This window comes from Bubalus bubalis, chromosome X (assembly GCF_019923935.1).
Source record: "Bubalus bubalis isolate 160015118507 breed Murrah chromosome X, NDDB_SH_1, whole genome shotgun sequence".
Lineage (NCBI taxonomy): Eukaryota > Metazoa > Chordata > Mammalia > Artiodactyla > Bovidae > Bubalus > Bubalus bubalis.
Window position 1 is genome coordinate 9,283,353 of NC_059181.1, and position 16,244 is coordinate 9,299,596.

General features: G+C 41.7%; 1 protein-coding gene across 8 annotated transcripts in view; it reads right to left on the bottom strand.

Moving 5' to 3' along the window:
* ASB11 (ankyrin repeat and SOCS box containing 11) overlaps positions 1-16,244 on the bottom strand; it is a 37,127-nt gene that overhangs the window by 18,169 nt on the left and 2,714 nt on the right. For 3 of the 8 annotated variants that reach the window (XM_044937182.1, XM_006043787.3, XM_006043786.3), the window contains 3 exons: positions 14,416-14,492; positions 13,071-13,176; positions 4,367-4,446 (listed from right to left, as the gene is read on the bottom strand). In XM_044937182.1, coding sequence (XP_044793117.1) covers positions 4,367-4,446; positions 13,071-13,176; positions 14,416-14,457 — 228 coding nt within the window. In that variant the 5' untranslated portion in view covers positions 14,458-14,492. Of the gene's footprint in view, positions 1-4,366; positions 4,447-7,848; positions 8,204-12,026; positions 12,307-13,070; positions 13,527-14,415; positions 14,493-15,912; position 16,244 lie in introns of those variants that run through there. The other 5 variants (XM_044937181.1, XM_044937183.1, XM_006043785.3 and 2 more) reach the window with 5 other exon arrangements.

Consider the following 16,244-nt stretch of genomic DNA (forward strand, 5'->3'; position numbering starts at 1 on the left):
ACCCACTTCCCCTTTCTTCCTCCGCCTCTGTCACGTGTAGACTCTTTCTGATCCAGGTGGCAGAGTCCCGGGGGGGGGGGGGGTGCGTACAACTGGATTTGGCACAGAAGGATGCCGCTCAGGCTCAAGAGTAGTCAGTACAGCAGACAGTGCTCCCAGGATTCCGGTGCCGTAGTAGCAGTGATGCTGATCGTCACACCTCCACTGACACTCATCTCCTTCCTCAGATCCCAACATCTACGCCCAGCCCTAGCACGTCTGCCCTCCCATCCTGCTGTGCTCCACTTTCCTCCCCTTGGAGTCCACGTGAGAGATGCTAGGCTCAACCTAGCTGCCAGCCAGTGCTGACTTCATGCCCTGATTCTATTTTTTTGGGGGGGAGGGGGCTGCACTGTGGCATATGGGAACTTAGTTCCCCAACCAGGGGCTGAACCTGCGCCCCATGCTCCCTGTATTGGAAGTACGGAGTCAGCCACTGGACTGCCAGGGAAATCCCCATGTCTTGATTCTAACAACTTAGTCCTTACCGCTTTCCCATGATCACCATGGGGAGAAGTCTTTAGTCTGTAAAAGCATTTAGGTTCTGCCAGGACCCAGTCAAGTTGTGCTTTTGATTTCCTGCCTCATAACTGACCTACTGAAACCCTCCAAAACCCAGTGCATGATCCTGAACCCCAAAGCCCAATCTTTTCCCACCCCTCTTATCAGACCTCCATGGTGCTGGCTGCATCCCTCCAGTGGCCAGCAGCTGGGACTGCCCACTGTACCTCCCTGGTCTGTCTATGTTTATGTCCTGAATGTGACGTCATTACCCGAGATGTGCTATGTATTTACAATTGGATATCTAATACAAGGTTTCTTTTCCTTTTCCCATATATATTTTAATTTTAAGAAAATAAAAATTACAGCATGTTAAAAAGTAGTCCACAAGAAATTTCCTGGCAGACCAGTGGTTAAGACTCCGTGCTTTCACTGCTGAGTGCCCCCTCCAACCTCGCTCCCAGTTCAATCCCTGGTCGGGCAACCAGAATCCCGCAAGCCCTGGAGCTTGGCCCAAAATAGTCCACAAGGTGGCAGCAGTGTGCTAGGAAAAAAACACTGGTCCTGTGCAAACTCTCAGAATCCCTGGACTTGTACAATGCTGGAACTCTTGAGAGTCCCTTGGACTGCAAGGAGATCCAACCAGTCCATCCTAAAGGAAATCAGTCCTGAATATTCATTGGAAGGACTGATGCTGAAGCTCCAATACTTTGGCCACCTGATGCGAAGAGCTGACTCCTCAGAAAAGACCCTGATGCTGAGAGAGACTGAGGGCAGGGGAAGAAGGGGACGACAGAGGATGAGGTGGTTGGATGGCATCGACTCGATGGACATAGGTTTGAGCAAGTTCCGTGAGTTGGTGATGGACAGGGAAGCCTGGTGTGCTGTGGTCCATGCGGTCGCAGAGAGTCAGACATGACTGAGCAATTGAACAACAACAAGAAACAGTGGACGGGCCTGAAAGATGAGCTACAGAGAATCACATGAGAAAATGGAGGAGCAGAGTTCAAATGACTGATAAAGATTTGAGGTTCCCAAGCTGTCGGTGACAGCCAGTGTGATCATCATAAGCTCCCGATCCTTGGTTTAATGTTTTGCTCAGAGCACATCAAACTATCTGTATGTAAAACAGAGTAGAAAACAGAATAATCCAATGTTTACCAGTGTGTAAGGGTAAATAAGTGGGGATGTGCTATGAAAAAGCTGAAAAATTCTCCATGAAGAATGCTCTTTACATTTTGAAGGACATTATAGAAACCAACATGCTTTTGAAGTACAGTTAAAAATAAAGTGCTAAAAGCAATGTGATAGCCTGGACTGGATCCTGGAAAAGAAAAAGGAGCTTAGTGGGAAGACTGGTGTCATCCCAGTAGTCTGCAGTTTAGTTAGTGCTGTTCTACTAACATTCATTTCTTATTTTTGACTAGTTACCAGGGTTATGTACAGTTGGGTGAAGGGTATGCTGGAACTCTGTGTACTATCTTTGCAACTCTTCTTTAAAAGTGTTCTAAAAGAAAAAGTGTATTTACTAATTGGAGTAGGAAATGGCAACCCACTCCAATAGTATTTTTGCCTGGAGAATTCCATGGACAGAGGATGGTTACAGTCCAAAAACTAATAAAAATATTGAGGTGAGGAAATCACTTTTCACTGTGTATGTTTTTCTGTCATTTAAATTTTCCTTTTCTTTTTTTGTCTGTGTGGCACGCGCGACTCCAGCCCCTGACCATGGATCAAACCCATGCCCCATGCACTGGCAGTGCAGAGTCTCAACCACCGGACCACCAGGGAGGTTCCTATCATTTTAATTTTTAAGCTATGTAAATATGTCACATATTAAAAATACTCCAACCAAGCAACATTTTAAGTGCTTAATGACTGAGGAGGAGGAGAGAAATAGATGACATAGATTAAGAAGTACCAACCTTCGGTTACAAATGAGTCATGGGGATGAAATGTACAGTATGGGAAATATAGTCAATAATTCTGTAATATCTTTAGTGACAGAGGATAACTAGACCTCTCATGGTAATTATTTTGAAATGTATAGAAAGACCAAGTGACTATGTGGTGTAATAGGAACTAACAAAGTGTTGTAGGTCAATTATACTTCAAAAGCAAATGAACTTACAGAAAAAGAGATCAGATTTGTGGTTACCAGAGCAGAGGGTGGGGGTGAGATCTGGATGGAGGGAGTCAAAAGGTACAAACTTCCAAGGATAAGTACTAGGGATGTAATGTACAACATGATGAATAGAATGAACACTGCTGTGTGTCATATATGAAAGTTAAGAGAGTAAATACTGAAAGTTCTCATCACAAGGGAAAGAAGTTTTTCAGTGTGGGATCTATGTGAGACAACAGATGCTCACTAAACTTACTGTGGTAATCATTCCATGATGTGTGTAAGTCAAATCATTATGCTGTACACCTTAAACTTATACAGTGCTCTTGGCCAATTGTATCAATAAAACTGGAAGGAAAAAATTGAACCAAACTGTAAGTACTTAAAAATAAATGAGCAAGTGATAAAATCAAGTGCAAAGTCCATCCAACTGGCAGTACTGTTTTCCTTTTGCTTCTACTTTCTTAAGAAGTAACACAACTCAAGGGAGAAAGGAAAAAAAGGCACACAGAGAGAAAAAGAGCAGTGTGTTCAGCTGTTTCAATTCAAAATAAGAAAGCCAGCTTTGGTGGTACCTAGGATGTGGGAAAAAAGCTCTAATGACTTACTTCCTCTGTACAAACACAGACTCTAAAACAAAGTAATGGACTGTGGATGCTTTCATCCACCTCACAGATACTTACTATTCACGGTGCTATGGATAGTCATAAATAAAATAGCCTTAGTAACTGTGATTTGAATAAATCTTTCCTAAGGAGTAAGATCTACCCACTTGTTGACCTATTTCATGTTTGCTCTTGAAATAGTGGATCATCAGGTAGTGAACCTCTAAGATGGCTCCCAGTGATCAGGATGGCTCCTGCCCCTTGGTATTGGCTCACTTGTATACTCTACTCCCCTTGGGTGTGGGCAGGATTTACTGACTCCCAGCTAATGAAGAGAATATGGCAGAAGCAATCAGATGTCACTTTGGAGATAGGCTACAGGCTATGTACTGAGACTTCCTTCTTAGGCTGTCTCTCATGATGTCTATGGAAGAAGCCAGCTACCATCTCGTGACACAGTCCCAAGGTGAGCCCCATGCGTCAAGGCATTGAAAATGGCCAACAACTTCATAAGTGAGGTTAGAACCAGATCCTTCCCTTGGTCAAGCTCTGAGATGATTGTAGCCCTGGCTGACACTCTGCAGCCTGAACCACCTTGTTTCTGGCTCTAAGAGATTTGGAGCCAAGAGACATGGAGCCAGAACCACCCAGGTAAGCTGCTCCTTGGTCTATAGACACCATGAGAATCTAAGTGTTTGTCCTTTTCAGCCACTATGTTTCAAGATACTTTGTTGCAGAGCAATAGCTGATAAATGCAACTTCAAGGCTACTATTATTAAGGCACAATGGACAGAATAAGGTGAGTCAGTGCAACGTAAGTTTGAGAGCATCCTCCATGAGCCTCATGGGGAAACGTTCTGTGATGCAAAAAAAGACCCAGAAGGGGAAGGATGGAAATGGGCAGAAAATCAACCAGTTCCCCAAGAAAGGAGAGGCAGGAGAAACAAACAGTGAGTTGGGAGAGGATACATCCATCTCAAACAGTTGTGCTGGGACCCAGATGGAGCCAGCAAGCTCCCTGCTACCTTTAAAGCCGATTAAGAATAAAGCCTGATTATAGCACAAGCACAAAGGATCAAGTATTTCATTTACTTACTTGTGCAATTAAAGTTTTCAGGGCCAGTAGGCGCCCCTGAGCTGCCGCTTCATGAAGTGGAGACCGATCAGCCCAGCAATCTGAAATACACATCAAGCTGAGAGTCAAGATCAGGAGTACTCTTCCTCCTACTGTGAGGAGAGGAGGTCTGAGGGAAGAGGTGGGGAGGTGGCAGCTGCATCAGGTGTTCCAGTCAGCTGCTCTCAGGTGACACAGGGGTGTGGTGCTGTGCGTGGACAGGGAGCACAGACCATCTCTCCGGATTTGGAGGCAGTTTTCATAAGGAATACATTTCATTCAAATAAATACTGCCCAGTGATTGAATCCAGTAACTCCAAATAGGCAAAATGAAGGGCAGAGCTGGTTCATGAACTTTCCCACTTTCCTTCTGCCCCCACCTCCCACCCTGCCTTCACCTCTACCCTAAGACTCAATACCCTGTATGCCAGAAAGGATAATCTTAAGGGATCAGGGAAAACGGTTTTGTTTGAAATCCTCTAGATAATTCTTTCCTTTTGGTAATGAAGCCAATCTGTTATCATTATGCAGAATGTTGTTGTTCAGATGACATAATTCTCCAAAGTTTATGGTGGGCAGTTTGAATGTGATGGATAAGCATGGGGCCAGTGGAGCCACTGCCTAGGTTCAAGTCCTGCCTCAACCACTATCTCTGGCAAAATGGTACAAAAATCATTTGAACCTCAATTTCCTGATCTGTAAAGTGGGGGAACAGTAATCTAGTATTTAGCAGGTTTTTTTGGTCTCTAAGTAGGCTGATAAAGTATATCCACAATGTTAGGTGCTCAAGAAAATGTATGATTAATAAGCACACATAGTAGGGTAAGGCTCTAAGAAACAACCTCAGAACTGCCTTACAAATATATTTTTCTTGTAATTGCTTGTCAAGAAACAAGACTAACCTACTTAGATGTGCATTTGAGAAGCAACCTTCTGTGAAACACGCCAAAGGCAATCATTTGTTTTGGAAGAAAACCTATACCAGTTTGCAAAATTTGGCCTTTCTTCAAATTACTGTGTTCTTGGTACACTGTCGAGCACGTCATACAGTTTGCATTTAACACAAAGGGTCTATCTTATCACCCTTTTCCAGATGATCCTGATGGTGCTAAGAACTCAGACCTTCCCATATCTGCAACCTTGACCAAAAAAAAAAATCCCACCAGATTTTTATTTTCTTTAACCCTTTGGGTTATGAAAAGGGAAAAAGCTAGAATGGGTTCTACAGGGTTGTATTGAAATTGGAGCAATTAGAGCAACTGGTATGAAAATGTATGAATATGAAAATATATGAATATGAAAATATTTTCAATATATGAATATTTTCAATATATGAAAAGACAGTGCTTACAGAACTATCTATGGGCTGAATGTGGGATCTGGTGACCCATCTGGTTCTCTATTTCTCTACAGATATATCAATATATCTATGCCTATAGTTAGATATACAGATGCATCTCGACAGACAGATTAGCACTGTCTGTGTTGTGAGGAAAACCAACCAGGACTCCTTGGAGAAATGGCTGATTCCAAGGCTAAGCCAGGAAAGATATAAGATGGGCTACAAATATCTTGTCAGAAAGTAAGTGCTCAATGAATGATTGGGAATGTCAAAAAGTACAGAAGGTGCCTTGAAGAGGATTCCACTGGCCAAATACAAGATGATTTAAGCATGAAAATAAATCATGATTATACCCAAGCAAAAATGGGAATCTCTAAGGCCTCACTGATACAAATATATTAATAGGGAGAAGAGGAAGCTCTTCCTCATAGTAGAACACCAACTTGAGACACGTAGGAGAAATCATAAAATCGGCCTCAAATGTTCTTCCCACAGAATAATTATACAGTTATCAAGGGAACAGGGGTAGGTGTACCGCTGAACAAACCTTTGCCTGGGGGGATCATGATGGAACCAACTGGCACAGTGTGCTGTCTGAGGCAATGCGATAAGCCACATCACACACTACAGGAGGGAACACGGTGATAAGAACACAGCGCCGCTTGGAACATTCCTACGCAAAACGCATAGCCTGTGTCTAATTATGAGGACACCGAGAACCAACTCAAACTGAGGGACATTCTCAAAAATAACTGGCCTGTAACCAGACTGAAGGAGGCTGATGGGACATGACATCTAAAGACAATATGGCTGCCTGGATTGGATGCACTAGAATGGGCTCTACAGGGTAGTATTGAAATTGGAGCAATTAGAGCAACTGGTATGAAAATGTGATTTTCAATATATGAAAAGATAGTGCTTACAGAAATATCTATGGGCTGAATGTGGGATTTGGTGACCCATCTGGTTTTCTATTTCTCTACAGATATGTATCTATATCAAGGATTATTAACGGGACAGTTGGGTAAATGTGAATGTAGACTGGGCAAAGAGAAGTGGGAATTCTTTGTACCACTTTAGTTCCAAAATAAAAAGTGTATCTATTTATATCTATCTCATCTATCTAATCACTGGTGAATTGCATACTCCTGATATGTAGAATGCTTTTTCTAATAAGAAAAACAGACTGAAAATTTAACCTGAAAATATGTTTTTATCTCGCTTGTTCTTGAGTCAGTTAAGCTGATGAGTGGATTTTTAAATCTCTTTGGACACTGATCATTTGCATAAGCTGGGAATAATGAGATAATGTATGCAAAGAATCCTCAATAGTCAGCCTTGGTTTTCTTTGACTACATCTCCATCTCATTCAATATAAGATGTATCGCCCTCACCTCATTGCACTCGGAGATGGACAACCACTGGGGTTGGCAGGGTGGTCGTCCTCTATGGATGGCAATTCAGTGCCCTGGCCAATGTAAAAAGCAAACCCACAGTCGTGGCTTGGTTATTCTTGTGTCCTAATAATAACCAGTCAACCTGAGTCACCTGAAGGCACTCTTAAGTATTTGCTTAAAACCAAGATTTAAATGGCAACTTGCTATTATGAGAATAATTCTAGCAATATTAACTTAGAATAGCAACATGAAATGGCCTTATCTAAAACCTGCCTCCAAGCAGACTTTGATGTCTCCTTTCCTGCTAGCAAAGACCATTCCCTGGTAGCTCAGAGGTTAAAGTGTCTGCCTGGAATGTGGGAGACCCGGGTTCGATCCCTGGGTCGGGAAGATCCCCTGGAGAAGGAAATGGCAACCCACTCCAGTACTCTTGCCTGGAGAATCCCATGGAGGGAGGAGTCTGGTAGGCTACAGTCCATGGGGTCGCTTAGAGTCAGACACGACTGAGCAACTTCACTTCACTTCCTGCTAGGAAGCAGGCACTGTAACCATGACTTCATCCTATTTCTAGTAACTTTCTCTTACTCATCAGGCCCCTAAGACCCACACCACACACACAGCCTGGACCAATCTCTCAAAATGTCACACCGATGAAGTAGCCAGACACAGAAAAGGATATGCCGCATGATTCCATCTCCACAAAGTACAAAAGGGGCCAGACTCACCTGGGGTGTTTGGAGTCAAAAGCACCATAGTTTGTGCACTTATCTGTATTTATATCCTACTGCCAGAAAGCGATTCAAAACCACCCGTCTACTGCTCCATCCGATTTAACTGTCATCTCCACTCTGCCCACACTCGGCAAGAGGTGGCCGTCTCTCCACCCAAGAAGGGCAACACGTTCTCACACAGGTCCCCACTTCCTTCTTGACATGCCAGCTCCTCTGGTACCATGGGGGTGGGGAGAGGCGAGGGGGATGGGGACCCACCTTCCCAGGGGCCTGGAAGGAGGCCAGTCTTGCCCATTGGGCCTCAATGACAGGTCTCGCTCCTGGTTCCCATGCTAGCTCTCCGCACTGGGGCTCCCTCCTGGGCCACTGCCCTACATACTGGCCTTGACCACCTCTCCTCCTGTCCCCCGTCTGTGCTGCATCCTCTGATGCCCACAACTCCCCTCTCACCAGGCTGGCGAGGCTAAGGCAAGCCTGCAGGCCACCTTACGATCCTCGGAGGAAAAGAGAACAGTGATCCTGGGTTTGTCTGCTCACCACTCTCCAGTTCTTACTCCCAGCTGAGGAGCACAAGGGCACTTCGGTGAGTCACCTGCCTAAACAGACTTCCGGCTTTACAGTGAAATGCCAGGCTCCCCTCCTTCCTGCTCCAACTGATCTAAACTTGCTTCCTTCTGGACACTCCATCCCTAGGCTCTCAAGACAGAAGGGAACAGTCCAAATGTACAACAAACCCTTTGCCCCACCTCAGATCTTATTTCTGGTTAAGTGGCAGGAACAGGACTGAAATGCAAGGTTTTGAGAATTGAGAACACACCCTCTTTTGGTTTTAAGAGCTAGTGCTTTTTCCACCCTGTTCATCCTTCTGGTAGACTGACTCATGGGGAATCCTTTGCTGTATGCCTCTTCTCTCTGTAAATCACATGAAATAAATCAAGTGGATTGCCTTCGGTGTGGAAGTCATTTCGGTTTCCCAACTGGAAATAAAGCCACTCTCAGGGAAGTCACCTTCCCAGTCACTCTGTTTCCCATCACTTGCTTCAAAGGACCTTGAAGAGTATTCACAAAAAACCCTTTTCCAGAAACTCTGCTATGGTGGGCTCTTCTGTTTTTCTAATTCCCAACACACAGTCTCTTGCTCTTATCATTCTTGTTTTGCAAATTGGAGCTAATTGTGAGAAATTGATGATAGAAGTTATTTGGCAGCTAGAGAGTTTTTCCATTCCTTTCAGGAAATATGCATCTAAGCTCTCCAAATAAATGAATGCTGAAGTAGGAATCAGCCCTTTGCTTCTGAGGCAGTCTATTTTTAGTTATTTGGCAGGCTTCCTGTGTCACAGGGCCGCGGGCACATTTTGAAGATAAGTTTACTTTACCAATATGTTTACTTGTTCCTGATGAGGTGTATGGAAAATGTTCAAGTACTTTTTCATTTCCCCCTTTGACTTTTTCTCAGAATGTGATTTATATCTCTGGTTCTCAGGCTCTTGTAATAACAATTTCATGACAACATCCAAAACCATAGATTTCAAGAACAAAATGGGTTCAGATGGAATACGGTTGTCCAAGTTCCAGGTATTCAAGATAAAAATCAATTATTAATTTTTTGCAATTTTACCCTTCCTAATTTCAACAAGTATTTGAGACGACTGGTTTATTTATTAAAAAAAAATTGCCTGACTGGTTATCATCTCTAGTGCCCATGGAGCAATATTTATTCTTTCTATTCAAGTTCCAAAATCATATGAAGGAAAATCTTCTCCAACAGCATTTACCGAAAAAAGAAAATTTCAAAAGAATCTTGGGTGTGAATCAAAATACAGGTAAGAACCTAATAGAATTAAATAATATTTTAAGGAAAACAAAGGTAACTGGAAAAGACATAAGAAATGCCCCCAGTTAAAATGCACACTCTCTTGAACACTCAGTTCTGGTCAAGAGATGAACTACTGTCAATGAACATCGTTCTGTAGTGAGTCAGAAAGAAGCTTCCTTCGCACCCATTAGGAGTCAAGAGAGTTGAGCAGATGACAGGTTGGGTGGCAGAGCCCTGCTGAGGACTGTCAGTCCCAACATGGGACAGCCAGCAGGCACTGTGATCCATAACCACTCAGAGGATGGGTGGGCTGAGGCCTGCAGAGACAAGCACCGACACTGAACAAGATGAGGTGGAGGGCCGGGCAAGAATGGACTGAAGGCAGGAAAAAAACCGGTGATGTGGGAAGGACAGGAAAAAGGAGTCAAGGTGATGAGTCAGGCAGAGGCGTGGCCATCAAATCAAGGTCAGTTAGTCCTTTGAATTTAGAAAAACAAGAAGGACAACTGATTTTAGGCAAAACACTTAGAAGAGAATTCATTCTTTTTTCCAAGGGTGTAATTCCACTATCTCTTATCTGCAACTGTAAAATTCCCCAAATTCTGAAAACCAAGTCTTTCCCCAGTTGTATCCAAGATCCTTTGGCAGTAAAACATGGTCATGACTCAGGTTTAACAACCTATTATTTTTAATTTGTATTTTCACTTAGTGTGAATATTGATACTTTCACTATAGAAATATTGAAACCTTTGACTGCAGGAGGCAGCTCCAGGCTCTGCTGGGAATGCTGTGGTAATATCCAGTATACACACTGCGTAATCCTTTTCAGTATCCCCTGCATGCCTGAATCCTGAAACGTGTCTGGCCCAAGGGTTGTGAATAACAAATTATCAACCTGAATCTACACTTTATTTTTTATCAAGTTTGATGACCAAGTTACTGTACTAAATATAGAGCTTCAGTTCTGGCCAAATTAGCAAAGGTTGAAAAATCATACACGTCCCTCAGGAGAGAGAATGTGTCTAGAGAAACATCTGTGGGCTGAACGTGGGGCTGGTGAGGCATCAGGTGCTGGAGATATGAGAATATCAAGGGTCAATAACAATGTTTCGAACTCCAAAATATGTATCTATTACTGACAAATTACACAAAGAAGCCTGAAAAAACTAAAAACCGCCACCCAACCCCATAGCTGAACTCAATTCTGATGACTTATTTACAAAGGGAATAGTTTAAACCACAAAGAAATATCAAATGATGTACTCCAGAATATTAAAAAAAAAAAACTCTACAAAAAATTTTACAGCCAAAAAAGGATACTAAATGAGGGATGTGATGCTAGGTACAGCATCTGAAAGTGCTAGGATCTATGGCAGGCTCAACTCTGTCCTGGCTGATGTTTTTACTGCCTCTCCTTGTTTTTGACAGCCCTGACGATAATTTACAGAAACAGAATACGCTATTGAAGTCAAGAAAGGTAACCTTGGGCTGAGATTTTAGTAAGTCAATTAGCTCACTTACTGATTAAATGTCACATATTTTCCCAACAAACATTTGTCTGACCAACGAGCAGCAAAGTCAATTTCTGGTGTGAGTTGAACACTCAGACAAATTTTGTTCTTGGTTTTTAAAATGTCTAGTTTTAAATATATATAGTATCTGACTATTAACAGTGTCAAAAGAAAAAAAAAACTGTTGGAATCATGTAAAAACCACTGTTTCTCGCATATTACCACCTACATCATTATAAAAGGCTTTACCAAATCTGGATATACTCTCTATTATATATGTGTGCAATGTGTAGAAGTAAACGCACCATCCTCACACACATATATATGTATGTATAAAGGAAGGAAATTAAACTGCAAAATTAACAGGCACTATTCAATCCAGTGCTTCTTGTTAGTGATCATCGAGAAACATGTTTCCGACTTTTGTAACACCATGCCATTTGCAAATTAAGTGAATATCATCCTAGGAGCTTCAACAAGATATTTGAGCTAATGAATAAGTGAGCTCTATTTATGAAAATTGTGTTACGGCTCCAGGTTTTATTATAAACCTTTCTTAAGAGAGTACTTCACTGAGGACCACAAAGGCAGAAATAATGCACACAAGCGCCAAGAAAAAATGTTTTCAACATGCTCTTGCTGATACTGACTGTCCGACTTTACCTAATTTAAACTGTGAGGATGATGTATCTATGAGAACATCAAAACTATGTGATAGAAACTTTTAGACAGCCCCTGACTCGATTTACAAATTAAATTAGAAAATAGCTTTTCAGATTATGCTTAACTTGAAATTAAAGTTACTTTTAGGTTTTTTTGTTTTAAACCAAGTCAAAGCAACATACCTCCCTGAAATGTATGACAAATATAATCCCCAAAAGAAATCTCTTTCCACACTCCAAGGCTTCTGCCACTTTCCGAAACTTCGAGATTCTTCTCATTTCCCCCCGTTAATTGAAGCATTCTGAGGCTTTGTTTTTGGAGGTCTTATCTCTTTGGATAAGGCTGCTGTTCCCTAGAGTCCTTAAAGTTGTCTAGTGTATTGGAATCACACAACCTAAGTCTATTTTGAAAAGAGAATCCAGGATGCAAGATGAAATGGATACTAGATAAAGAATGAGGTAACCCTGGAACCCCTACAAACACTAAAAATACATAGGGAAATAAGGAACTCTGTTTATGAATAAATCCTCCTCTTATCAAGTGGCAGTTCCAGCAGTAACAATATGATTCATTTACTTTTGCAGCATCTCCCTACAATTAAGGTGCATCGTTTCTTGAAAGAAATAGAGACTAAATTCTGCAAAGCATGAGACTTTAAAATGTTTTGCCCAAAGGTTGGCATTTCATATTGTAATAATGTTTGCTGAGCTTTGCACCGTGTTGGGTATAAATGGATTCAGTGAAGGGGTTTCCCCTGACAGTGACAAGTGGCTAAGCAATTCAAACTGCAAATGACAGCACATATAGATATATATGACAGCATACCTATGGCTGCTTTAAATCATTACTGGTCAGTCCATTTCCTGGGGAAAGTTTTGTCAGAATGTATTGTTAACATTTGATTAAAGTATTTAAGAAAATAATCCTATAAAGCAATTTTGCTGTTAGTAGAAAGGTTTCTCAAAATACTGTTAGAAAGCCACTGTTCTATTTACTTCTTAAATAGTAACTGCTAATGAAACTAACTTGCAGAAAAGCTGAAAATCTTTCACAAATTGGTGCTGTCAACACCCTTTGCTACTTTAAATAATTTTTTAAAATAACCCAAAGTAGAAATAAAATACTCAAAGCCAAAGTATAAATAAAATTTGTCTTCTAGAAATACTATTCATATGAATTATCTAGGTTTCTTTTAAAGTATTGGGAACAAATTCATGTATTTTTACCTGAAATTTCACCAAAGATCTCTTCTGCTATCCTAGCCGCTTCTTTTCTATTTCCTTTGACGATATAGAAGTGGGTTAGGAGCGCCAAGAACACTTTAATTAAAAGCTTGAAGAAAAAAAAAGTAGCAAACATTGTAATAAAAATGTTTTTAAAGCCATAGGAAACAGAACCGTCCTCCATTTTGGCTTACACTCTGTATAGGTTCTTGGGACTGCAAAATTTCACCGAGTTATAATTGGTATCATATGACATCTATTTTAAACCTTCTAGCTCTCTGTGCTCCTGTTACGGAGAACTGAGTTTGTAGATTCTCAGCTAACTGTGATTTGGCGACTGCATACACTGACATTCACGGTAATGTTAAATGAATGAAAGAAATTTCCTTCAAACCAGAAACACCCAAGAGTTCTAGACCTACATTCCTCAGTGTTGTTTAACAAACAGGATTCAAGTCCAAAATGTTTTTACCCCTCAATTCCAGTTTTTACTATGTTCTATTGAAAGGCAGGATTGGAAAGATAGAACAAGCCTCTCAGATCCCATGGGGATGAAGCAAGTTATTTGAACTTCATAAAAAAGAAGTACTAATATTATATTCTGTGCTTCTGGTGGGAAGTACCAGCCCCTGGAACACTTCAATATTCTCTTCATTCTGAGGCTATAAAGCCCAAATCTAAAATATGACCAGTTATGAAAGGCTATTTACTCTAAAGCAGTATTTAATAAAAGGCCCAGCTTGGATGCCTCTCCAGACTGGAAGCATTAGACCACTTGCTGTAATAGCTTCATCCATGACAAAGTCCCCTAGTAACATTTCTGATCTTTACTTCCTATTGTCAGGAAAGATGGTGCCTCTTTCTCAAAAATGTGGGCTATAGTCAATCATGCTGTTGCTTGCTGCTAAGTCACTTCCATCGTGTCTGACTCTGTGTGACCCCATAGACGGCAGCCCACCAGGCTCCCCCGTCCCTGGGATTCTCCAGGCAAGAACACTGGAGTGGGCTGCCATTTCCTTCTCCAATGCATTAAAGTGAAAAGTGAAAGTGAAGTCGCTCAGTCGTGTCTGACCCTCAGCAACCCCATGGACTGCAGCCTTCCAGGCTCCTGTTTATGGGATTTTCCAGGCAAGAGTACTGGAGTACGGTGCAATTGCCTTCTCCATAGTCAATCATGGAGGACTTACAATGAAAAGGATGAAGATACCCTATACTCCGGGTGAGGTATCCAAAGATTCTATCAGTCAGCATCTTCCCTCGCTGGACAATATTCTCCTGTAACCCTAACTCTTCAACATGCAACAGCTGGCCAATAACAAGTAAAGCTGATTTGTTTAATATACCTCACCTGGGAAAAACAGATGCAGAAACTCGAAGTCTCCTCTTTCATTCTTGGCTATATTAGATTTTCTAAATTTCTACAACCTATTGGAAAAGACAAACCCAAATAAAATTATAGGAGACAACTAAATCAACCTTATTTAATAAATGCTTGATGCAAAACTATGGGAGTTTCTCCTAGCACTCAGACAAATTAGAATGACTCCCTATGTAAGAACTATCTCCCTATACTCTGTAAAAGAGTAAGACATGAGAATCAACCCCAAGGCACAATATATAATGTATCCATTTCAGTGTAGTATCTCCACGCCATCACAAACTTGTGTGAACTTGTGTGGTTTCCATTTGCAAGGACAGATACTAACATACAAGGTTTTCTTTACCAAGCTTAGATTACCTGGCCAAGCTATTAAAATACATAAACACAAGCATTTTAGTTCATGTTTCTTTCTCCAACTGTTCTGGAAGAAGGCGATCATTTACCCATGTTGGCCCAATGATGTATCTAGTAATACATAACATTATTCGATCTTGTTTTGAACTTAATTTTTTCACCTAAAACATGACTGTACTTTTCATTTTACATACCAGAAAAGCTGGCTGTGAGAAGCTCGACTTTTGTACTATTTAAGAGATTATGTTTATTATATTTGAGCACTACGTTTGAGATGGGTGTAAAATGCTACTGAAATGACGAGTTAACTCAGAGTATCTTGTAAAGAAGGCAAAACCATCTAGAGCATCAGGGTTTCCCAGCCTCGGCACTACTGACATTTTGGACCAGATAATTCTTTGGTGTGCGATGCCAATGCCCCACTCTTATCCAGTTGGAACAACCAGAAATGTCTCCAGGTATTGCCGGATGTCCCCCAGGGGGCAAAATCACCACCGCCACATCCCGCTGAGAATAACTGAGCCACAGCCAAGTGTAAAGGATAACGGAAAATCAACTCCCCAAAGGATTGTTGAATACAAATCAAAATCTACTGTAGAGAGCTTTGATTTTCAGAATTTCATATTTTAAAAATATAGAACAGGATAATACAATTTAACATCTTTGGAGAATGCAGAGAAGGACAAAAAGGCCTGTAAAAAACCTTTGCGAAACTAAACACAGACCTATTATACCATGACTGAGCTAAAAGTAAGTTTTGGTGTAATATAAATCAGAACATATCACTGGAGACTTTCTTGCTGGTCCAGTGGCTAAGATTCCGAGTTCCCAGTGCAAGGGGCCCGGGTCTGACCCCTGGTCAGCAAACTAGATCCCACATGCCACAACTAAGACCTGGAGCAGTCAAATAACTATATAAACAAATATATATTTTTTTAAAAGAACTTATCAATGTAGGGAACTGCTTCCAACAAAGAAGGTGGGAGAAGCTGGGCATTGGGCTATACGCCATAGGCCTGCCAAGCCTTGTACTTGCCCAGCCTCAAGATCGAAAAGCCCAGCAGAGTCAGTGATAGAGACATCAGTGGTTTAATAGATTGGGGATCTTACACATCTGAAGCAAGGTCCTGGAGTGACACCCCAATTCGTGCTGTAGATAACAGGAAGCAGGATGGCAGGACATGGAGATAGGAGGTTTCACTACTAAGGGAAGGGGCGGATTAGCAGCTCCAGGGGAACTGAAGTCAGGTGGCTCATCAGTTACCAGGGAAATAGCACAGGGACACACCCCTCACAGCTCCTTTGAGAAGCTATCAGGTGGAGATGTTTGATGGAAAGATTAGAATAAGCACTAGCTGGTGCCAGGGCAAGTATGTAGGAAGGACAGTCCTGTGAGTAGGGTGCAAGTGAAGCAGGGACTGATGGTACACTGGGTTTCAATA